The 25,669-nt window shown below is 44.5% G+C and overlaps 1 protein-coding gene across 2 annotated transcripts in view; it reads left to right on the top strand.

The window, feature by feature from the left end:
• Window positions 1–25,669, top strand: part of TBC1D2B (TBC1 domain family member 2B) — a 90,109-nt gene that overhangs the window by 14,419 nt on the left and 50,021 nt on the right. For both annotated transcript variants that reach the window (XM_027521828.1, XM_027521827.1), the window contains exons 2-3: window positions 6,758–6,911; window positions 19,114–19,279. In XM_027521828.1, the coding sequence (XP_027377629.1) occupies window positions 6,758–6,911; window positions 19,114–19,279 (320 nt within the window). The remainder of the gene's footprint in view (window positions 1–6,757; window positions 6,912–19,113; window positions 19,280–25,669) is intronic.

The raw sequence follows: 25,669 nt of genomic DNA, 5'->3' as shown, positions 1-25,669 counted from the left end.
CCTACTTAGCCCTGTATTTTGATTCTCTGGCAGTAGAGTACTGGTTTAATTATTGTGACTTTATAATATGCTTACCCATTTGGTAGGTCAAAGCCTCACAACTTGTTTATTTTTTCAGAATTCTCAAAGGTTAAACTTCAGATTAATTTTGTAATCTCTTTGGTATGCTTTGAAGAACTTTTTAGAATTTTGGCTGGATTTTTTTTTTAACTTTCTACTGATACATAAGGATTTCTTAAATATATACCTATGCATTTTATGTTTTGTTTTTTTTTTAAATTTTTTAATTCTTAAAAATTTTTTCTGCACTGTGTGGCATGTGGGATCTTAGTTCCCTGACCAGGGATTGAACTCGTGCCCCTCTGCACTGGAAGTTTGGAGTCTTAACCACTGGACCACCAGGGAAGTTCCACGTTTTACATTTTGATTGTATTGTGAACATGTTTTTGACTGTCTCCTGCAGGTGTAAAGGAAGCCATTTGCCCACCGGGAGGGTCTAAGAGCCAAGAATTGACCAGGTCTCACCCAATACTCTGCCCCTAATGTTGACTGCTGCATTGGCCTAAGTCAGGCTCTTAATAAGTATTTGCCAAGTGAATGAATAAACATCTCTATGTATGTGGTGTTTTCTTCTTTTGGATTCTTTTAGATAGATTCCTAGGAATGGAGTTTTGGATCAAAGGAGATGAGCATTATTATAGCTTCTAAAATGTGCTGAGTCTTGGTAGATGGAGGTTCTTTACCAAAGGGCTGGAGACCCAGATGGTAAGAGGGCTTGGGTCAGTTTGTGGTGCAGTGAGAATGCAGCTAGGAGATGAGGCCTGACTCCTGTGTATGTGCACGGTTGCAGCTCTGGCCCCTGTGCCCAGTAATGTGCTTGCCTGCCAGGGTAGGCCCTTAATAAACATATCTTGAGATGAATTAACTTTATTGTGGGACTTTTCAGAGCACCAAGGAAAGAGCTAGGCTTGGAGAGAGGGAAGTCCCTGGGGTCCAAGGGCAGGGACAGGTGTCCGGAGTCCATCTCCCCAAGAGTTGACTTCTGGGTTTTGGGCTTTTGGTGGTCTGGGCACAAAGGCTTGTGGGAACAGCTGGGGCATCACATGGTTCTCCTCGCCAACTGTCAAGGGCTGAATTCCACCTCAAGCTGGACGTGGCATGGCCTGGTTTCCATTCTCTGAACTGGCATCTCAGGTTATGGCGCCTAAATGCAGCAGATGTCTTTCATCTCAAATCTGTCATCACGCAGTCCTTGTCTGCCCTCCCAGCTCCCCAGGACATTCCTGCAGCTGTGTAGGGACAACCAGAATGGCTTTCCCATATGTTTGGCTTGATTTCTCATGTTGGGATTGGTGCCATATTTGAACTAGAGTTTTAGCCGTTTTGAGGCAGTAGCAGTAGCTGAACGTAGGAGAGGATGAGTCAGATATTTGAGTGTTTAACTGTATTCCAGGCACTGTGCTAGGCATCTTGGACCATACTGAGGCCAGAAGGTTTTGCCTCTGCCTTCAAGGAACTTAGACTAATGAGAACACACAGGGAGGGCACCACTGCCGTGGGAAGCTGTCCTGGGCTGTCTAGTGTTCTGAGTTCCCCATTCTGAGTGTGCAGAGAACATTCAGGCTCAGGTCAGTAAGCCTTATTTGCATTTTGAATTGGGTTTTGCAGACTGAGTAGGAGATGAAGAGACCAGTGTTTATGGGAGACTCAGGATATGACCCTGGTGAGCCTTCAGACAACAGATGTGACATGTGGCCTGTTGGATGCTTGTCTGGCATCTGCTCTTATTCTCTTCTGAGCTGTGAAGCTTTGCCTCATTTCTGCTTTTTCCAGCATGGTTGAATGTCTGTCTGGTTCTCCAGAATGTGGGACTAAAGCATTTTAAATGGTGATTTGGGTAGGGTGTGGCAGCGATTGATCCTCTCTGGGTCATGCTGGTGGTGGTGATAAGCCTCAGCACTGTCCGGCTCATTTGTCACCAGGTGGGTATAGCTCAGTGGAGGGAGTTCTGGTGATGGACTCCTTCAGGTGCCCTGTGTGAATGAAGACAGATCCCTCGAGGGTCCTACTTGCCCTCCTCTGGGAGAGGGCAGGGAAGATTCTGAAATGTGAGCCATCAGCTAGGCCAGCCAGACTCATTCTTTTAGGTCTCCAAATAATGTTGGCATCTCCATGGATATTAACAGAGCAGGAGGTGGTTGGGGATATGGGGGGTACTTAAAGAAGAAAGTTGTTTGAGTCATAAAGTTCTGTGGGAGCTGAAGAACGTTGGCTGCCCCACTGTCAGGAGCCCCATGCCCATGGCCATCCCTGAGGGCATTCCCACCTGCTGGGTTTCCCACCTCGCCAGATCTCCTGCCAGCCTTGGCTCTCCCAAATGGTACTTGCCATCATTATCTAGAACAGCCCCATTCAATACAAATACGATGTGAGCCAGATACATACTTTTAAGTTTTTGGATAATCACATTAAACAGTGGAATTCCACTGTTTAACAGGTGCAATTATTTTAACTAATATACTTTATTTAATCCAGTGTACCTATATTTTATCATGTGGCACTAGCCATATTTCACATGCTCACAAGCTGTGTGTGACTAGTGGCTACTGAGTTGGCGGGGCAGATCACCAGACTGACTTTGCATGACCGACTAAGACTGGAGCAATGAAGAGACTAGTTTGTGATTCTGCATTTAGTTAGGACTGAACAAGGCCAAATCTCAGTTCAGTCTGTTTAAAAGATATCAAGGGGAAACACAGAGGCTTTGTGGATTTCTGCTGATTTTGCTGTTTTACTTTTAATCCTATCCTGTCTTACAACCTGTGTGTGCGTCTGTCTTTGGGCCTCAGCTCCCTGAGGGGAGGACCTCTGGGGGCTTTTCTGCCTCCTTGATCTTGGCACATGCCTGGGAGCCATGTGCCCCCAGCAGCCTTTCACAGCTGCTTGGGGATTGAAGTCAAGATACTTTTCCTGATTTCTAGGTTTTTTTCTTTTTCTTTTTGAAGAAAACAAACCCCAGTTAATCTTTGTCTTGAGATAATTTTGCTTGCCTTATTGACTAGATTTCTGTAACATGAATAATATGCCAGATATTGAAAGCATGTGATCTGAAAGTTTAGCCCCAGGAATTTAGTAAGAGATGATTAAGAGGTTACTAATTGTTCCTCAGTCAGATTTAATACTCAGAGATTTAAAGGGGGAACAGCTTTCTCTTCTTTTTTTTAAAAAAACTTGTACTTTAATTGAGTGATCGGTTGGCTGCACTGGGTCTTCGTTGATTTCGCACAGGCTTTCTCTAGTTGCGGAGAGAGGGAGCTACTCTTGGTTGCGGTGTGTGTGCTTTTCATTGTGGTGGTCTCTTCTGTTGCAGAGCACTGGCGTCCATGGTTGGAGCATGTGCGCTCAGTAGTTGGAGCACACGGGGTCAGTAGTTGTGGCTCACGGGCTTAGGTGCTCTGCAAGCCAAACCTGTGACTGCTGCATTGGCAGGTGGATTCCTATCCGCTGTGCCACCAGGGAAGTCGGGAAAAAGCTTTCTTGTAACAGGCATATTTCTCATGGTGCCAGCATTTCAGGAAACAGCCAGAGAGGTCAGTGCTTAATCTGACTTCTCCCTGGGACAGGATTGGGGGCCAGGCATGGGAACTGGTGTGAGGACCAGAACACACACATGCACATGCACACACTGTCAAAACACACACACTTTCCCCTAAGCTGGAGGCTGGGAGACGAGGGGCTCAGTATAGACTCTGTGAAAGGAGGGAAGGGGGAGGGGCTGGGTGGGCTTTGGGCTCTGACTGGGCTTTGTCCCAGCCCCTTACTCTTCCAGTCACTCTCTCCTCTTCTCTGGGAATGCTGCGTTCTCTTTGTCTTGCTTCAGAGCCAGGCTGAGCCCCTGCTGTGCACCCTGCGACCAGATTGCCACTCAGACTCCAGCTTGAGGGCTCTTGGGCTCTAGCTAATCTCCTCCCCTACCTGAACCCTGGCCCCACCCCCTGCTTATCCCAGCCTCCCCCTCCCTCCATTCCCCTGCCAGCCTCCCTGTCTGTGCTCTCTCTCCTCGGCCTTTGCACACACTCTTCTTTCTGCCTGGAGCTTCTTCTTTCTATCTTGTCCTTCTGGCCACCACCTGCTTCCCCTTTAAGACCAAGATCATGCATCACTTCATGATTGTTTGTTCATTCATTTCTTCACTTATTTATTCAACAAAAATGTGTCTGGCACTGAGCTTGATGCTAGAAAAATGGAGACATCTCAGAGTTTATGTTTATTGGACAAGAAAGACATTAAGCTCACAGTTTGAACCTTTGAATCTATAGGTAGCAGTTTTCTTAAACTTTCAGTACCTGACCCTTGTCCCATTTCCTCTGCTTGATTAATTATCTTCCCTCAGCATCTCCAGTCACACCAGCCCCACCTTACCCTCTCTGACCTCTGTCATAGCACTTAAAACACTCTTGAAATCACTGATTTATTTTTCCTATCTTTCTCACAAGCCCTGATTCCAGGTTCCTGATAGATGTTAAGAGTAAATGTTGACTGAATGTATGGATGAAATGATGACTTGGCTGATAGTTGGAGGGATTTTCTGTAGGATACCAGCAGTCATATACTGAGTGGTTTTCCTTCCTAGGGCCATGCCTGCAAGTGTCACTAAAAAGAATCCAGGTTGTAGCCAGAGCACTTGGAGGTCGTCCTTTGCTTGTGGACGGTAGAGGTTTGATCTCTGACTTGTCACTTGCTTTAAGCCTATAGAGCAGTTGTCCAGATTGCCTCTGACCCTGAGGCAGAATTTATAGGTTCTAAAACCATGGGGTCTGATGTCTGTACCCCTTACTGGATGCCAGTGGTTGCCACCATAATTGTGCCATGGCATCCTTCTCCTTGGGGCTCCTTTGTGGGGGCAGCCTGGAGACCTGTGACCCACACTTGCCATCTAGTTTGTTAGTTAATAGCTAGGTTCATCATTTTGAGTTCCCTCTATATCTTGTTTTTTTTTTTTTTTAATGTATATAGTGAAGGTCACTGTGGTATATAGTTCTTTGAGTTTGGACAGATAAGTAGAGTCGGGTATCTGCCCCCATTGTCATGATGCAGAGTAGGTCACCCTCCCCCCACCACATCCTCTCATGCTGCCCCTTTGTAGTCAGCCAGCCCTTTCTCCCAAGCCCTGGCAACCACAGGCTTGTCGTCTGTCCCTATAATTTTGCCTTTAGAAGAATGTCATGTAAATGGAATGTGTATGTAGCCTTTGGGGGCTGGCTTCTTTGATGTATGCATGTAACATTCATCCATGTTGTGTGAATCAGTGGTTTGCTCCTTTTTACTGCTGAATAGTATTCCATGGTATGAACGTTCCACAGTTTGTTTATCCGTTCACTGGATAAAGGACATTTGGCTTGTTTTCAGTCTTTGGCGATTATGAATAAAGCCTCTGAGCATTTGCATGCAGGGTTTGTGTGAATATGTATTTTGTATTCCTCTGGGGTGAACACCTAGGAGTGGGGTTGCCAGGCCATTTGGTAGGTGTATAAGGAACTGCCACCCCGTTCTCCAGAAAGCTACTCTATTGTATATCCCCACCAGCAAGGAAGGAAAGTTCTAGTTGCTCTGTGCCCTTTCCAGCCATTGATATTGTCTGCTGTTTAAAAATATGGCCATGGTCATAGATGTTCCATCTAGTTTTTTTCTTTTTAATTAATTAATTATATTTATTTGTTTATTCTTGGCCTCACTGGGTCTTAATTGCTTCGTGCGGGCTTTCTCTAGTAGCGACGAGGAAGGGCTGCTCTCTTGGTGCAGTGCGCAGGCTTCTCACTGAGATGGTTTCTCTTGTGGAACATAGGGTCTAGAGCTCAGGCTCAGTAGCTGTGGCACGTGGGCTTAGCTGCCCCATGGCATGTGGGATCTTCCTGGACCAGGAATGGAACCTGTGTTCCCTGTATTGGCATGTGGATTCTTAACCACTGGACCACCTGGGAAGCACACCACCTAGTTTTTAATCTGCAGTTTTCTTTGCTCACTTTCTTAGGTGCTGACAGGATTTAAATACTGTTATTAGATTTGATTTGGCAGGGATGTCATCCATACCTATGTGAGATGTGGTTTCCTCAGATAGAATTCATAGGTACTCAGAACGAAAGGGCACTGAGAATATCAAGCCTTCCAAAAACCTTTTGAGGAAGACAGTAAATTGTATCATTCTGTAATTTCAGAATTTAAAAAGATTTCTTATTATTAGGATTAAATTCTTTATGTAAAAGTTGCTGTTTTCTTGACCATTTGTAGTGAACGAAAGTTACTGATCTTGAAATTTCTTTGAGTTGTTCTTTTTAAAAATAATTTTGTATATTTATTTATTTTTGGCTGTGCTGGGTCTTTGTTGCTGTGTGGGCTTTTCTCCAGTTGCAGCAAGCAGCGGGTATTCTCAAGCTGCAGTGTGAAGGCTTTTCACTGCAGTGGCTTCTCTTGTTGCGGAACACGGGCTGTAGGGCATTTGAGTTTGAGTAGTGTGGCGCATGGGCTTAGTCGCTCCAACTGTGGGATCTTCTCAGACCAGGGATGGAACCTGTGTCCCCCTGCATTGACGGGCAGATTCTTTACCACTGAGCCCCCAGGGAAACCCCTCTTTGAGTTGTTCTTAACTCTCCCTGCCATGTGTCAAGGTGTGCAGTCTGTCCTCACAAAACTTTTTTTTTTTTTTTATGCTGTTTATGCTCTTGGTGACCATAACACTTTTTCCCACTCCCTCTTGTAGGCCCCTAATCGTCAGCTCATGACTTACTGGTTACAAGAGCTTCAGCAGAAGAGGTGGGAATATTGCAACAGCCTCGACGTGGTAAAGTGGGACAGCAGGACCTCCCCGACGCCTGGGGACTTTTCTCAGGGCCTCGTGGCCAGAGATAACACAGGTGGGTGAGGGACGGGGGCTCCCGTGTCAGTGCTTTTTGCACTGACGTTCCATGTATTAAGTCAACTTAGCAGAAGAACTGAGAATGAGAATGATGATGATGATGCCTGAGGAAGGGCAGCATCCCGTAGTTACTGAGGGCCTCTGCTTTCATGTACAGACTGTACTCAAGCCCAACAGCACCTCAGGAGTCAGGCAAAGCTGGTGCCTGGCACCCTAAAGCGATGGTACTGCTGAGGGCAGTGGGCAGTGCGCCGTCGTGCTGAAGTCCAGTCTGACCCCAGGGCCAGCCTTCTCTCCACTCCCTCTGAAGGTGAAGCACCAACACCCACAGTCCTGCGCACAGATGTGTGTGCCCACTGGGAAGATGTTCTCAGAGCTCTCACTGTGATTCACCGATGCTTCTTGGGAAGACGTTAAACCAGACGATAAAACTCTCGTTCTGTTTTATCTCGGACCTGTGGCATTTTCACAATTCATGCTAAGCCCTGGCCAGTTGCAGTGTGGAGATAAAGCGGTTTTATATTTGAATATCAAAAACACTAAAGCCCCATGATCCTCTCACAACTGTTTGGTTGCGATTACCATATTAGAAGAGTAGGCGGATAGTTATTCAAAGCCCACCCGTCCAACCTGGCTCCTGCAGGGACTGTGGAAGTGGAGATGGGGGGTGCTGTACTTGTGGCTCTCTCTTCATAGAGGGAGCAGGGCAGGCCCAGAAATAGCCAGCCCCTGGGCCCTGAGGTAAGGTGTGAGAAGGCCAGGCCATCACACCAGCATTTCTTAAGGAGTGCACTTTGGAATTTAGCTGGAATGGGTGGTTCTCAGGCCTGTAAAGAGGTGTGGTGCGAACTTTTTAACACCTTCGAGACATTCACTCGGGAGAGCACAGGCTACTGTAGATTACCGGTGACCTGGCAACGTGTGCAGCTGACTAGTGGAAAGCCTTCTTGGACTTTTAAAATTATTTTTCCTCCAAATTCCTGTTTTACTGCCTACCTCGTTTTTAACCAGTCAGCAGGTTAACCCTCTGGTCAGTGAGAAATTACCGTATACTTCACACCTGTTAAAATGCTATGCAGCAAGAGTTCTTAGGTCATTTTCATGGATGACTTAACACCAACAATAGCAGGAGCTGAAGGGATGCCTGCCTTTTCAGGCCAAAACCCCTCTATGTTTAATTCACATGTCTGCTCATTGATGACTGAATTTTTTAAAAAGCCACTATTTTAGAGCTTTAGATCAAAAGAATCTCCATAGCTCAGAATCAGTCACTGGGAATGTTTGGAAACCCTGCCGGGAAGCCGGCAGTATTCAAGGCAGTAGCCTTTGGCACAGGCAAGCCTGACTTTGCCTTGGTTCCTTTCTTCTGAGGACACCAAGTGTTTCCATCTAAGGGAGACTCAGGCATTAGACTGAGAGGAGAGCCACAGGAATGGCACCCAGCCCTGCAATCCCTTCATAACACAACCTGCCTTCTTTTAAGCTGAGGTGCTGAGGCCGGGGAGCCGGAGAAAACACCTGCAGCCCCCCTTGGCTCTCTGCATTTGGTTTGGGGACTGTAGTGTGGGAATTTAGAGTTGGCATCCTCTGGCATTTACTCATTCAGGAAGTAGATGCTCATGCCAGGCCTGGATCCCCCTCACAGAGTTTATAGTCCAGCAGAGGGAAAAAAAAGTGAGATCACATGAGAGGGAAGGAACAGGGTACCAAGGGCCGTGGATGGCTTACGCACAGCTTTGGGGTGGGTGGGGACCCTCTCTGAGACCTGAGGATGATCAGGTAAGAGCAGCGCAGTGCCCTCCAGGACTAGAAGGAGGTGAGGCTCGAGGAGGAAGGCAGTGGGCAGGGAGCCAAGCTGGGGGGCACACCCAGGGCCAGGGTGGGGAGGGCTGGACCGTGGGCTTGGGCTTCTGGACTTTGCTAAGAGCAGTGGGATGCCTCTGAAGATTTTATGTGTAGAAATGACTAATTTTGAACTTATGCCAATTTTGTAGATAACTTCTGAGAATAAATAGTTAAACTTTGGATGACCAGGTGATTTGGAAGACTGTAGTTATTCAGGAAGACAGAAAGTCTAAAGGAGGTAGTCGAGAAGAAAAGGCTAGATTTTACCCCCTCCCCCATTTTAATCATCATTTTAGATAAAATTGGTTAACAGATAAAATGTGTTAAGGTTTGTCATGGTGCTCTGTGATGTTTCTGAAGCCATGCTAGTAGTCATCTGCTCAGCCTAAATCATGCTAACTCTAGCTAAGATTGAAGACACGTTTTTATTACTCTGATTTGCATTAAAAAATGAAACTTTTCCTACTCTCCTCTCCATGTTACCCAGTTTTTGGTACAGTCTTCATTTGTTGCTAATGTTGTGGTCCATCAGTACTTGCCTAGCACCTAAAGTCAAACCGGGGAAAGATACACGAAATTGACGTTTCCTGGACAGCAGCTCTGGCTAGTGGAGGAATCCCTGTGGGCCTGGGTTTGAGTCTTGTCTCTGATGTTTACTGTTTGTCAGACTCATGAGTGTGAGTCTTTTTTCTCTCTAGTAAAGAGTAGCGGACTGCAGCCTGTGGAAATGAAGTTTTATCGGAACAAAGCACCACTTATTTATTTCATATTGTCTGTGGCTGCTTTTGCACACCAGTGGTAGAATTGAATAGTTGTCACAAGAGCATTTGGCTCACCAGTCTAAAATATCTACTACTATCTGGCCCTTTAAGAGGAAGTTTTTTTCTGACCCCTCCTGTAATGTCTTGAGCGTCCCCCTCTTGTTGAGCCTTAGTTTTTTCAACTATGAAATGGAGATTGTTTATTCAGTCTTTCACTCCAGGCCTTCTTATATTCTAGGCATTGTGCCACTGCCTGGGATATAAAGACAGATAAGTTGTGGGCCGTGTTCTTGGAGAGTATGTAGTCTAGAGAGGGACCCAGACAGGTAAAGAGGCCTGCACAATGCAGTCTGGTAAGCGTAGGGGCCTGAGGTGGGCACAGGAGGCTTACCTACACTTGCGTGTTGGAGGGTAGGATGTTGGTGGTGTCTGCGAAGGCTTCCTGGACTAGGAGATGACTGAACTGAGTCCTGAAGTCAGGTAAGAGCCAGCCTGGTGAAGCAGGGAGTGGAAAGGCCTGGAGGCCCTGGAGATCAGGGCCTGATGCACATGTAGAGAGGGTGGGCAGGAGTGACAAAGAGAAAGCTGGATGGATGATCAGGGACTAAACCTGGAGGGGCTTGTAAGAAAAGCAGCAGCACGACCAGTGATTGGGTTGGATGTGAATTTCAGATGATTAACCATGGCTGAGAGGGGGAAGAATGGATTCCTCAGCAAGAGGAGAGGAAGGGAGACCAGTTGGAAGGCTGGTCCAGCCTAGAAATCACAGTAGCGGGTAGCAGCAGAAAAGATGGAAAAAAGTGTGCAGAGTTGGAGATTGTGTAGTGAGAGAATTAGAGGATTAAAGGTGGGATTAGCTTTCTGGGAGCAAGAGGGCAGAGGGTGCTGTCCAGGCCCCAGGCCCAGGCAGTTGGCTGGATGGGATTGGGAGGAATACTCACCATAGCCTTGTCCCCCACCTGTCCCCACCCGCCATAGTTCTCTTATGTGGATCAGGTGGGAAACTGCGTTGTTAAGTGTAAAGATATACATTATATATATACATTGGAATATACATTATATTCCAATCCCAATATACATTAGAATATACATTATATTCCAATCCCAATATACACTGGAATATACATTATATTCCAATCTCAAAGAAGGGCAATGCCAAAGAATGTTCAGACTACCACACAGTTGCACTCATTTCACATGCTAGCAAGGTAATGCTCACAATCCTTCAAGCTCTAGGCTTCAACAGTATATATAAGCTTCCAGATATATAAGCTGGATTTAGAAAAGGCAGAGGAACCAGTGATCAAATTGCCAACATCCGGTGGATCATAGAAAAAGCAAGAGAATTCCAGAAAAAAACATCTGCTTCATTGACTACACTAAAGCCTTTGACTGTGTGGATCACAACAAACTGTGGAAAACTCTTACAAAGATGGGAGTATCAGACCACCTAACCTGCCTCCTGAGAAATGTAGGTCAAGAAGCAGCAGTTAGAACTGGACATGGAACAGTGGACTGGTTCAAAATTGGTAAAGGAGTACATCAAGACTATATATTGTCACCTTACTTATTTAAGTTTTATGCAGAGTACATCATGCAAAATGCTGGGCTGGATTAATCACAAGCTAGAATCAAGATTGCTGGGAGAAATATCAATAACTTCAGATATGCAGATAACACCACCCTAATGCAATGGCACCCCACTCCAGTACTCTTGCCTGGAAAATCCCATGGACGGAGGAGCCTGGTGGGCTGCAGTCCATGGGGTCCCGAAGAGTCGGACACAACTGAGCGACTTCACTTTCACTTTTCACTTTCATGCATTGGAGAAGGAAATGGCAACCCATTCCAGCGTTCTTGCCTGGAGAATCCCAGGGACGGGGGAGCCTGGTGGGCTGCCGTCTGTGGGGTCGCACAGATTCCGACACGACTGAAGCAACAGCAGCAGCAGCAGCAGCAATGGCAGAAAGCAAAGAGGAACTAAAGAGCCTCTTGTTTGAAGGTGAAAGAAGAGAGTGAAAAAGCTGGTTTAAAACTCAACATTCAGAAAACTAAGATCATGGCATCTGGTCCTGTCACTTCATGGCAAATAGATGGGGAAAAAATGGAAACTTTATTTTCTCAGGCTCCAAAATCACTGTGGACAGTGACTACAGCCACGAAATTAGAAGACGCTTGCTCTTTGGAGAAAAGCTATGACAAACCTAAAGCAGACACAGTACTTTGCCTACAAAGGTCCATCTAGTTAAAGCTATGGTTTTTCCAGTAGTCATGTACGGATGTGAAAGTTGGACCATAAAGGAGGCTGAAAGTTTAAAGAAAGTTTAGTCGCTCAGTCGTGTCCGACTCTTTGCGACCCCATGGACTGTAGTCTACCAGGCTCCTCTGTACATGGGATTTTCCAGGCAAGAATACTGGAGTGGGTTGCCATTTCCTTCTCCAGAGGATCTTCCCAACCCAGGGATCGAACCCAGGGGAACCCAGGTCTCCCATGTTGTAGGCAGACGCTTTACCGTCTGAGCCACCAGGGAAGTCAAAGGACGCTGAGCACCAAAGAACTGATGCTTTTGAACTGTGGTACTGGAGAAGACTCTTGAGAGTTCCTTGGACAGCAAGGAGATCAAACTAATCAATCCTAAAGGAAATCAGCCCTGAATATTCATTGAGAGGACTGATGCTGAAGTTTGAAGCTGAAGCTCCAAAACTTTGGCCATTTGATGTGAAGTGTTGACTCATTGGAAAAGATCCTGATGTGGGAAAGACTGAGGGCAGGAGGAGAAGAGGTCAACAGAGGATGAGATGCTTGGATGGCATCATTGACTCAATGGACTTGAGTTTGAGCAAGCTCCAGGAGATAGTGAAGGACAGGGAAGCCTGGCGTGCTGCAGTTAATAGGGTCACAAAGAGTCGGACGTGACTGAGCGACTGAGCAACAGCAACGTACACACATGTGTAAGTACATATATGTGGGCTTCCCTGGTGGCTCAGTGGTAAAGAATCTGATTGCAGTGCGGGAGATGTAAGTTTGATCCCTGGGTCAGGAAGAACCCCTGGAGAAAAAAAATGGCAACCCACTCCAGTATTCTTACTGGGAAATCCCATGGACAGAGGAGCCACGTGGGCTACAGTCCATGGGATCACAAAGAGTCAGACATGACTGAGAAACAAACCAACAACAACAATACCTATATATATGATATTATCATTTTGAATCCCTTAGGGACCCATTCAGCTGCAATTAATGGAAAACCTAGTAGGGACTTACAAGTAGAGATTTGTGTCTCACGATGGCAGTCCCTGGTTGGCAAAGCTCCCCTCCACCAGTGCCATTGAGGGACCCATTCTGTCCTCCTTTGGAAGTGACACCCATATCAAATAGGAGAAAGCTTTCCTGGAAACTCTTATCGCCTTATGCCTCATTAGCTAGAACTGTCCCAGGACCAGCCCTCGCTGGAATGGAGTTTGAGGAGGCAAGTGTTCTAGCTGAGCATGTGGCCACCGTCAAAACCAGGGTCTGTGAGGAAGAGCTGGAACGGGGTTTGGATAGGCAGTTGGCACTGTCACATAATTGCCCACATTAAATTTGTTTTCTAGGGTTCATGTTTCCAGAGGAAGAATCTGTTCATCTGTGTGATTGAAATTTGCAGCCGTATATTAGTCAGACAGATATTATAAAGTGGGATGACTTTGTCACCGTTTTATCGGGTCTGTCCGCCTTTCATCTCCAGCCTGGCCTCTGAAAGTATGCCACGCCTCAGACGCTTCTCTGTATGTCTTCCACGTTTGGATAGATAAAGACCTAGTTTCAACACAAAGGAATAATTTGCAAAGATAAAATCAAGAACCTGCTGACCTGCAGAGCTGTTGGGAAAGAGGTAGCCAGAACCCAATTACCAGATGTACGTGCCGCATGTTCTGTATACTCCATTTCCCATCTAAACGAATAGGCGAACAAGCGAGGGGAAACAGGACTTTGTTTTTTAAGACTTCTTGAGAATTCGGGAGTACAGAAGGCCTTACCATCACAGGAGGCTTCAGTGCCCAAGTGCCTGTTTGAGTTCGGGGGTATTTCTTGCAGAAAGCGGTACGGTGAGGACAGTTTGAGGGATGACCGCACGTTTCCTCCTCTGAAACAGCTGCGAGAGGAACTGCTGTGGTGCTGGCGGCTTGTGTGGGAGCGGGGGAGGGGAAGGGAAGTAGCCGCTGCGTCCAGTCCTCCCCCAGCGTGTGCTGGGCGCTCTGTGTACGTGCTGGGACTGGAGGGAGGGAAACCATAGGGTAGGATGCAGACCCCACATTGGCAAAGCTGCAGGAATTCCACCAACTCATTTAATGTCCCAGTTCCCCAAAGTCATCAAAGAAGCTGTGCTTTTATGTAATCCTGTTTGTAAAATTCTACAGAACGCTATGTGGTGTTGTGATGTGTAAGTCATGGTGATTATCAGCCTCGAGGCTGAGAGGCAGCCTGATCTAGTGCAGAAAGTGCATGGAACTTCGGGCACACACCATTTCCCCGCCTGGGAACAAGATGCTCCCTGAGGTTCCTTCTGGATTGGAGTTTCTGTGATTCCTGACATCAGGCTGTGACAGGGAGGGAGACGACGAGCAGGGTTAGATTCCAGCTGTATCTCTGAGGGAGCCCATGGGAGCCTCCTGAAGAAGATCCGCAGGAGACTGTCCACGGTGGGCTGGACCGTGGTGCCCGTGGAGACGGGCTGAGCCCAGCTTTGGGTGGGGTGGGGTCAGTGAGTGTGGGGGGTGGATGGGGGCGCTGGGCATGACGCAGGAGTGCATGGAGGCGTGAGAAGGCAAGAGAGAGAAGCCCTGGATTGGGGTGTGCTCCCCCCATGTCACTCAGGGGGTCTCTCAGGGGCGAGGTGGCAGGAGGGGGGGAGTCAGGAGGGATGGTGAGCACAGATTCTTAGAGAACGGCAGGGCCCGCTGCCTCCTGTCCTCAGCCTGCAGCAGGCCCTTTCTCCACACCACGACCATCGTCCTTCATTTCTTCCTTCAGCCATTTACCAGTGTTTATCGAGTCTGCTGTGGGGTATGTGGCCATCAGTACATCAGACAGAGGTCCGGTTCTCACAAGATTTACATCCTTGGTGAGGCTGGGGAGAGAGCGGATGGACAAGTCACTAACCAGACACGTGGGCTGGTCCACCCCGGGGCCTCTGAGACCCCAGCTCGCTGCCTCTGCTTCCTTTGGGGGTAGACGCCCACTGTGCCCTCACTTGGAAGGTGCCTGTGCTGCTTCCGACCACTCCTCCACAAGCTGGGTTACACTCACTTTGATAAAGGGGAAAAAAGCTTTTTCAGGTTAACCCCACTCTGAGTGACCTCCTCCAGCTCCCAGTGGGGACCCACAGGCTCTGTTTTGCAGTAACTTTGACACACATGGGAATGGCCTTTCTCCAGAGCTCTTTCCTCATTTCTTGGATGACGCTGCATCTTGGCTGTCTGTTCTGCCCTCTTCAGGTGGCCGGCGGGGGGCTAGGAGCAGGAGAGGAAGGGAAGACTCACGGAGGTGACCAGATGTGAGCAGGAGCCTCCCCTGTGTGGGGTCCCCGGTGTTAGACTGCGTCCAGTGGGAAAGACTCCTGGAGATCTGGGAGTGGCCACACTGGGACGATAGAGGCTCTGCTGGAATCAGAACCCAGGAATGTAAAATTTGTAGTCCAAAACTTGCTCAGGAGTATCATTTAGGCATTTGAAAATTTTCAAAAATCACAAAGATCTAAACACCAAAACTCTTCAAGCACAGACTCTTCCCCCGCTGCAGCTGCACGGGAAAGCACATGTTTGTGACCCCAGTCCATCTCTTGGGGCTGCCAGGAAATACTGTCCTGTCCTAGTTTCTGTCCTCCTTGAAGTGGTCCCCTGAATGCTAATGTTGGTACGTGTATTGAGGAGAAGCCAGCAGCTCCGCTTTTAATTAAGGAAACCTCCACGTGGTCTTTTAAAAACCCCAAACCAGACAAAACAATAATAGCTGAAACTGGGAAATGGCTTCTTTTTCACGTCAGATAATGACTTTTAGAAATGGTCTGTTTTGCCAACATCCTCCCTGGCTCCAGTCCTGTTTCTGCACCCCACCCCCAGGGCCCGAGTTCCTCAGGAAGCATTTCCAGCGTGAGCCCAGGGCTGCTGCAAGGGCTGGGTGTCCTGGTCATGGGCGCTGGGCTGTGCTAGCGCCCTTGACAGCCTCACCCGCAGAAGGGCCGTGCGTCACCTTGCTGCCGACCCACACAGGAAGAAGGGGCTGGACTCGGCTCGAGCAGAAACAGGTGCAGTGTGCTGTGCTTATTTCCTGGCTTGGCTTAGAGCTGTGATGCTTCGCCTGCGAGGGGTCTGTGAAAGACCAGCCTCTGGAAAGCCTGGGTGTTGACTTTACCTTTGTCTAAAGAAGAGGTGTGCCCGTGTGCCCACTGACTGACACATGCTCACAGATGTCGGGTGTCCGCCTCTGCCCGGTACAGTCACTGCACTGCCATGCAGCTGTTGCTGCAGAGACTCTGGTCTTCCATGTCCTGACAGATGAAGTAGGTGGAGGAGACTGGACCCCATTAGTGGTGTTTGAACTTGGATTTTTTTCGTTTGTTTTTTGGAACTCTTTTTTTCTTTCCCCAAATGTAATCTCAAGGGGAACTCCAGGATATAAAAGAGTGAAAAGAGGAACCACTGTCGTTGAAGCTGAGGGCAGGACCCCTTCCTTCTGTCCTGTGGAAAATCCAGAGGAAGGTCTGGATACCAGGGACTCCATGCCTTCGGTGGTGACTTGGAGCTTAACATTTTATTATTTTATGTCTTTCTCCTAGATGTGTTCTCCTTTAGGGCAAGAACTCTGTCTGATCGTTTGTTGTCCCCTGAGCACCTCATGCTTCATACACAGTCGTCATTTGAATCAGGAATCAGGTGGTTTGTAATTTCTGGCCTTCTTGACTTAATCTTGTAGTCCATTGCCAAGCCCATAGTTCTTCTGTCTCCCAACACAAATTCTTGCTCTTCCTACTTAGAACCCTACTATGAGCCAGGTGTTGACTCTCCTGGCCAGGCCCCAGTTCCCCTGAGGGATACACAGCAGTCACTTCGTGTCACACCCAGCCTACTTTTCCCAATGTGTTTCCGGAGCCCTTCCCACACTGACTACGGTCAAGTGAGTGACCTGCCAGCAAAGTGCGAGCCCGCCGATAGGTGTTCTCACTTGGAGCGTCAGTTTGCAAGGACTCCTGACTCCAGTGTTTCCTGTGCTCTGCCATCTCTGTCTTCCTGTGCTCAGTGACCTTCACAGGGACTTGTCCTGAGTGAGCTCAGGTTGTGTGCTCATCTGATTAGAAAGTAAATGTTTTCTTGGATATCTGTCCAGCATTCCATTCTGATTGTTTCCACAGAAAGTGATGATTGACATTACCAATCTAGGGATGTTTTATTCCAGGGAAGTATGGATCAAATTGATGATCATGAAACAGTGTTAAATTCTGGTTCAGTTCAGTTCAGTTCAGTCACTCCGTCGTGTCTGACTCTTTGCGACCCCATGAATCGCAGCACGCCAGGCCTCCCTGTCCATCACCATCTCCTGGAGTTCACTGAGACTCACATCCATCGAGTCAGTGATGCCATCCAGCCATCTCATCCTCTGTCGTCCCCTTCTCCTCCTGCCCCCGATCCTTCCCAGCATCAGAGTCTTTTCCAATGAGTCAACTCTTCGCATGAGGTGGCCAAAGTACTGGAGTTTCAGCTTTAGCATCATTCCTTCCAAAGAAATCCCAGGGCTGATCTCCTTCAGAATGGACTGGTTGGATCTCCTTGCAGTCCAAGGGACTCTCAAGAGTCTTCTCCAACACCACAGTTCAAAAGCATCAATTCTTTGGCGCTCAGCCTTCTTCACAGTCCAACTCTCACATCCATACATGACCACAGGAAAAACCATAGCCTTGACTAGACGAACCTTTGTTGGCAAGGTAATGTCTCTGCTTTTCAATATGCTATCTAGGTTGGTCATAACTTTTCTTCCAAGGAGTGAGCTGGAAGAAATTAATTACAAATTAATTTCATGGCTGCAGTCACCATCCACAGTGATTTTGGAACTCAAAAAAATAAAGTCTGACACTGTTTCCACTGTTTCCCATCTATTTCCCATGAAGTGATGGGACCAGATGCCATGATCTTTGTTTTCTGAATGTTGAGCTTTAAGCCAACTTTTTCACTCTTCTCTTTCACTTTCATCAAGAGGCTTTTGAGTTCCTCTTCACTTTCTGCCATAAGGGTGGTGTCATCTGCATATCTGAGGTTATTGATATTTCTCCCAGCAATCTTGATTCCAGCTTGTGCTTCTTCCAGTCCAGCGTTTCTCATGATGTACTCTGTTTACAAACATGTATGTTCTCAGAGAGATTATACAGTTGGGAAGAATACAAAATATTTATTATTGGATACATTTTACCAGAACTTTAGAAAAGTAAGTTTTTATTATGGGAAATTTTAAGCATATGCAGAGAGAATAACATAATATTACCCACATGTTTATTAGGTAGTTTGAACGATTAGTATTTCATGGCTCATTTTGTTTCATTGATATACTTACCCAGTTAATTTTATTATTTGGAAGCAAATAACATGTTGTTTGGGGTGGATATCATTTATTTGTTAAATAACAAAATATTGTTATCTTGAAGCAAATTCTGGACAGCATATCATTGCAACCTCAAATATTTCAAATGTTTACATTTTTAAGATATAGTTTCGGATTTGATCAGGCTTTAGCATCAATGCATTTGCCTGTGAATTTACTGAACTGCTGGCCTTTGTGTACAAACTTATTTTTTCAGTGTCACTATTTGCAATTAGCAAGTATGTATATATTCTATTCCCCTCTTACAGAAAAGGGCATTAGTGTAATCTGGTCTGCAGTTTTTTTTTTAACATAACAGTTTATCCTGGAAATTGTTCCTTATTGGTATAGGTAAGTGGACCATGATCACAGCTTTATACTGGGTTTACTGATCTACAAGACAGCAGAGATGAGCTCTAGCTATTTTCCCTGTGCTTTTGCTGTTAACACTTGGTGGTTTGAAGTATGTACAACCTTCCTCTGAGGAACGTGGATCAGCTTTAGATGAAAATGTTTACAGAACACCCTAGTCATCTACAGATTGTATTTGTATGTAGTACACATTAAAAATATTCTGTAATATTGGATTTCCCTGATGGTACAGTGTATAAGAATCCACCTGCCAGTGCAGGAGGCACAGGTTCAATCCTTGGTCTGGGAAGATCCCACGAGCCTTGTAGCAACTAAGCCTGTGCACCACACTCCTGAAGCCCGAACGCCCGAGAGCTTGTGCTCTGCAACCAGAGAAGCTACCGCAGTGAGAAGCCCGTGCACAGCAACGAAGAGTGGCCTCCACTCACCCCAACTAGAGAAAGGCTGCGTGCAGCAACGAAGACCCAGCGCAACCAAAAACAAACACTTAAAAATACTGTAATATATATTATGTAAAATTTTGTATAGTTTATCAAGATAGTGTATTATGTAGGATATCAAGTTCCCTGTGGAATCGTTGAATAACTGACCCTTGTTTGCCTTTCTTTCAGATTTAATTAACCTGCACTCAAATGCTTCTGCAGAAAAAGCCAGAAATGTCCTAGCTGTGGAAGCTGCCCCTGGAGAGCTGGTAGGAGAGCAAGCTGCAAATCAGCCCGCCCCAGGGCCTCCGAATTCTATTAACTTCTCTTTTAAACAGTGGGGGACGGAGCTCAGGTGAGTCTTTGGAAAGCATTATGTGAAACTGAAAATGGATTATTTCTGATAATGTATAATTTTATATGTGAGATTATAAAATCACCTGGCATTTGTGAAGGTATTGGTCACAAGGTACTTTCACATACTTTTAGCTTGTATGGGACTCCTGTTAAGTGCCTGATGCTTTCACACTCAGGGTTTAATTGTTTGAGTATTACCATACTCGGTGATTGACATATGGTCATATGGTTGACATTTTATGGAGACAACAATTGGCTCAGGAGGAGTCCTTGCCTATGGTCACAAGGCTCCCAGGCTGCAGAGTTGAATGAGCATCACCACAGTCAGTTTCAGAATAATTTTCACCATGCCAAAAGGAAACCCCAGGACCCATTAGCAATCCCTTCCTGTTTCCCCAAAACACCTTCTTCCTATCCTGCCCTTATCTACTTTTTTGTCTCAGTGGATTTGCTGATGCTGCATATTTCCTAGGAGTGACATCCTACGGTACCTCATCTTGCTTCTTTCACTGAGCATAATGTTTTTAAGGTTTTCATCCAAGTTGTAGCGTGTGTCAGGACTTCATCAATATTTCATTTCTCTTTATTGTGGAATAATACTCTGTTATGTGGGTATACCACATTTTGTTTATTTGTCCTTCAGTTAATGGGCGTTTGGATTCTTTCCACTTTTGGGCTACTGTGAATATAGTTGCTGTAAACATCTGTGTGCAGGCTTTATGAAGACATAATTTTTCAGCTTCTTTGAGTAAATATCAAGGAACATGTTGGATCCTATGGTCAGAGCATGTTGAGTTTTGTGAGACTGCCAGGCGGTCTTCTGAAACGTACCACTTTGCCTTCGTTTCTACCAACAATAAATGAGAGTTCCTGTTGCTCCACATCCTTGCCAGCGTTTCATGTCGTCAGCGTTCCGGGTTCTGGCTGTTTCAGTAGTTGTTTAGTGGTAGCTTGTTGGTTTAATTGTCATTTCCTTGATGACATATGAGGTGGACCATTTTTCATATGCGTATTTGCCGCTTGTTTATCTTCTTTGGTGGAGTGTCTGTTAAGGTCTTTGGCCATTTTTAAGATTGGGTTGTTTGTTTTCTTATTGTTGCATTTTAAGGACTCTGTGTATTTTGAATAGCAGTCCTTTGTCAGATTTGTCTTTTGTAAATATATTTTCCCAGCCTGTGACTATCATCTAATTCTCTCAATATTGTCTTTCACAGAGCAGAAGTTTTTAATTTTAATCAAGTCCAGCTTATCAATTATTTCTTTCAAGATCATGTCTTTGTTATTATATCTAAAAAGGTTTCACCATACCCAAGGTTCTGTAGGTTTCTTCCATGTTAATGTTAACTTGTAGTTCTGTAGTTTTGAGTTTAACATTTACATCTGTGATCCATTTTGAGTCAATTTTTGTGAAGCATATATGGTCTCTGTGTCTGGTTCTTTCTTTTGCAGGTGAGAGTCTAGTTGCTCCAGCACTGTTTGTTGAAGAGGTAGTCTTTGCTCCGTTGCATTGTCTTTGCTTCTTTGCCAGTGATCAGTTGATTGTATTTATGCGGTTCTATTTCTGGATTCTCTCTTATGTTCTATTAATGTATTTGTCTTTTCTTTTGCCAGTACCACACTGTCTTGATTACCATAGCTTTATCAGTTCAGTTCAGTTTGGTCGCTCAGTCGTGTCCGACTCTTTGCAACCCCATGAAGCGCAGCACGCCAGGCCTCCCTGTCCATAACCAACTCCCGGAGTTCACTGAGACTCACGTCCATCGAGTCAGTGATGCCATCCAGCCGTCTCATCCTCTGTCGTCCCCTTCTCTTCCCGCCCCCAATCCCTCCCAGCATCAGAGTCTTTTCCAATGAGTCAACTCTTCGCATGAGGTGGCCAAAGTACTGGAGTTTCAGCTTCAGCATCATTCCCTCCAAAGAAATCCCAGGGCTGATCTCCTTCAGAATGGACTGGTTGGATCTCCTTGCAGTCCAAGGGACTCTCAAGAGTCTTCTCCAGCACCACAGTTCAAAAGCATCAATTCTTCAGCTTTATAGTAGGTCTCAAAGTAGAATAGTGTCAGTCTTCCAGCTTTATTCTCCTTCAGTTATTGCGTTGGATAGTCTAAGTCTTTTCCCTCTCCATATAAACGTTAGAATCATTTTGTCGATAATCACAAAATAACTTGCCAGGATTTTGACTGGGATTGCATTGCTTCCCAGGTGGTGCTAGTGGTAAAGAACCCACCTGCCAGTGCAGGAGATGGAAGAAGCGTGGGTTCAACACGCTGGGTGAGAAGATCCCCTCTAAGAGGGCACTGGGACCCACTCCAGTATTCTTGCCTGGAGAATCCCAAGGACAGAGGAGCCTGGTGGGCTATGACCCATAGGGTCGCCAAGAGTCAGACACAACTGAAGTGACTTGGCATGCATGCACACATTGAATCTGTAGATAAAATTGGGAAGAACTGACAATACTGAGGCTTTCTTACCATGAGTGTGGAATATTTCTCCATTTATTTTGTTCTTCTTTGATTTCATTCATCAGAGTTTTGTAGTTTTCCTTATATATAGATCTTATATGTACATTTTGTTAGATTTATATACCTAAGTATTTTACTTTCTTGGTGCTAATGTAAATGATACTGTATTGTTAATTTCAAATTCCATTTGTTCATTGTTGGTATGTAGGAAAACAATTGAATTTTATATGTTAATCTCATATTGTGCAACCTTGATATAATCACTTACTAGTCCCAAGAATGTTTTGGTTAATCTTTTCAGATTTTCTACATAGATGGTTGTGTCATCTACGAACAGTTTTATGTCTTCCTTACCAATATCTTTACTTCCTTACCAGTACTTTCTTTTCTTTGCCTTATTGCATTAGCAAGATTTGCAGTACAGAGCTGAAAAGGAGTGGTGGGAGGAGGCATCTTTGCCTGGTACATGGTCTTAGTCGGGGCTTCCCCAGTGGCTCAAGTGGTAAAGAATCTGCCTGTAATGCAAGTAACACAGGAGACCCAGGTTCAATACCCGGGTCGGAAAGATACCCTGGAGGAGGAAATGGCAACCCACTCCAGTAATCCTGCATGGAGAATCCCATGGACAGAGGAGCCTGGTGGGCTACAGTCCATGGGGTCGCAAAGAGTCGGACACAACTTGGCACATGCTCACTCAGCCTTAGCCTGGTCTTAGTGAAAATGCTTCAGGTTTCTGGCCATTAAATAGGATGTTAATTTTAGGATTTTTTGTAGATGGTCTTTATCAAGTTGAGAAAGTTCCCTCTATTCCTAGTTTATTGAGAGTTTTTATCATGAATGGGTGTTGGATTTTGTCAGACGCATTTTCTGTGTGAATTGATACGATTATGTGGTTTTCCTTTTCTAGTCTGTGATATGATGAATTATGTTAATTGATTTTGAATGTTGAATGAGTCTTGCTTACCTGGGATAAATCTTAGTTCGTTGTGAAGTATAGTTCTTTTTATACATTGTTGAATTTGATATGCTAATATTTTGTTGAGGATTTTTATATCTGTGTTCATGAGAGACATTGGTCTGTAGTTTCTTTTCTTATACTGTCTTTAGTAGGGGAATACTGGCCTCATAGAATGAGTTAGGAAGTATTCTTTCTGCTTCTATCCTCTCAAAGAGACTGTGGATAATTAATATAATTTCTTTCTTAAATGTTTAGTAGAATTTACCAGTGAACCCATTTGCACCTGTGCTTTCTGTTTTGGAAGATTATTTATTCCATTTAAAGAGCATGTATATCCTATTCAGATCATTTATTTCTTCTCATGTGAGTTTTGGCAGATTGTGCCTCTCAAGGAATTGGTCCATTTCATCTAAGTTATCAAATTTATGGGAATTGAGTTTTTTTTATTGTATTTCTTGCTTATTCTTTTAGTTTCCAAAGAATCCGTGGTTATTTTCCCTCTTTGATCTCTGGTATTTGTAATTAGCATCATCTCTTTTTTCCTTAGTTAGCCCAGCTAGAGACTTACCACACCAGTTGATCTCTTCAAAGAACCAGCTTTGTTTTCATTTTTTTCTGTATTGATTTCCTGTTTTCAATTTTATTGATTTCTGCTCTAATTCTTATTATTTATTTTCTTCTGCTTACTTTGGATTTAATTTTCTCTTCTTTTTCTAGTGTCCTAAGGTAGAAACTTAGATTACTGATTTTAGATCTTTCATCTTTTCTATTATATACATCCAGTGCTATAAATTTCCCTCTAAGCACTGGTTTTGCTGCATTGTGCAAATTTTGATAATTTATGTGTTCATTTGTTAAAAATATTTTAAAACTTGTATTGAGATGTCTTCTTTGACTCACATGTCAATTGAATATGTGTTGTTTAATCTCCACATACTTGATTTTCTTGTTGTTGATACCTTTCTGTTACTGATTTCTGGTTTAATTCTACTTTGGTTTAAAAGCAGACATTGTATGATTTCTGTTCTTTAAATTTGTTAATGTGTATTTTATGGCCCAGAATGTAATCTGTCCTGATGAGTGTTCCATATGAGGAAAATGTATTTTCTGCTCTTGCTGGATGAAGTGATTTGTAGATGTCATTTATACAAGTGATGAATGGTGTTGTTGAGTTCACCTGTGTCCTTACTGATTTTTGCCTGGTGGATTTGTCTGTCAGATAGAGGGGTACTTAAGACTCCGTCTGTGTTGGTGGATTCATTTATTTCTCCTTTCAGGGCTATCAGTTTTTGCCTCACATACTTTAAATGCTCTGTTGTTAGGTGCATACACATTAAGAATTTTATGTCTTCTTGAATAATTGACCCCTTTATCATCATGTCCTGGCCTTCTTTATCCCTGATAACTTCCCTTACTTTGAAGTCCACTCTCTCTGAATTTAATATAGCTCTCCCACTTTCTTTTGGTTAATGTTAGCGCAATATATTTTTCTCTATTTACTTTAATCTATTTGCATCTTTATTTTAAGGCGGATTTCTTGCAGATAACATATAGTTGTGAGCTGATTTTTGATCAGTTCTGGCAATTTGAGTCTTTTAATTGATACATTTACACCATTGACATTCAAAGTGATTATTGATTTAGTTGGATTAATGTATACTGCATTCATTAGGGTGTTTTCTGTTAACATTTGTTATCCTTGTTCTTTGTTGCTATTTTTGTCTTCCACTTCCTTACTGCCTTTTGTAGTTTAATTGAACATTTTTTATGGTTCCATTTTCTTTCCTTTCTTGGCACATCAGTTATACTTCTTTCTGTTTTTTTTTTTTACCTTTTTAGTGGTTACCCTAGGGTTTCCAATATATGTTTACAATGAATTCAAGTCCACTTTGAAATAACACTATTCCACTTTACAGGTTGTGTGAGTATGTTATAACAACAAAATAATCCTAATTATCCACTCTAGTTCCTTATATTATTGCTATTATTCATTTCACTTATATATGAAGCATAAATAGCACATATATACAAAAATATATACATAAGCATCCACAATATATGCATAATAAGTTTATACATATGTAAAACATATATAAGCATAACATATACATGGCAAAAAATGGGGAAACAATGGAAACAGCGAGACTGTTTTCTTGGGCTCCAAAATCACTGTAGATGGTGACTTCCGCCATGAAATTAAAAGTGCTTGCTCCTTGGAAGAAAAGCTGTGAGCAACCTAGACAGCATGTTAAAAAGCAGAGACATTACTTTGCCAACAAAGGTCCATCTAGTTAAAGCTATGGTTTTTCCAGTAGTCATGTACAGATGTGAGAGTTGGACTATAAAGAAATCTGAGCGCCAAAGAATTGATGTTTTTGAACTGTGGTGTTGGAGGAGATGCTTGAGAGTCCCTTGGACTGCAAGGAGATCCAACCAGTCCATTCTAAAGGAAGTCAGTCCTGAATGCTCATTGGAAGGACTGATGCTGAAGCTGAAACTCCAATACTTTGGCCACCTGATGTGAAGAACTGACTCATTTGAAAAGACCCTGATGCTGGGAAACATTGAAGGTGGGAGGAGAAGGGGACAACAGAGGATGAGATGGTTGGATGGCATCACCAACTCGATGGACATGAGTGTGAGGAAGCTCTGGGAGGTGATGATGGACAGAGAAGCCTGGCATGCTGCAGTCAATGGGGTTTCAAAGAGTCGGACATGACTGAGCAACTGAACTGAACATACGCATAACAGATATACATAAGTGTACATTCCTAGTATTATTATTTTGAATAGACTGTTATCAGATCAATTAGAATAAGGAAAATAGGAAAATGTTTTTATTTTATTTATTCCTTCTTCAGTACTCTTCCTTTATGTTGAATCTGAGTTTCTCACCTATATTATTTTTCTTCTTTCTAAAGAACTTAGTGTTTCTTGCAAGCCAAATCTACTAGCAATAGATTCCCTC

Source organism: Bos indicus x Bos taurus, chromosome 21 (genome assembly GCF_003369695.1).
Source record: "Bos indicus x Bos taurus breed Angus x Brahman F1 hybrid chromosome 21, Bos_hybrid_MaternalHap_v2.0, whole genome shotgun sequence".
Taxonomy (NCBI): Eukaryota; Metazoa; Chordata; class Mammalia; order Artiodactyla; family Bovidae; genus Bos; species Bos indicus x Bos taurus.
This window is presented reverse-complemented; position numbering and strand designations above follow the sequence as displayed.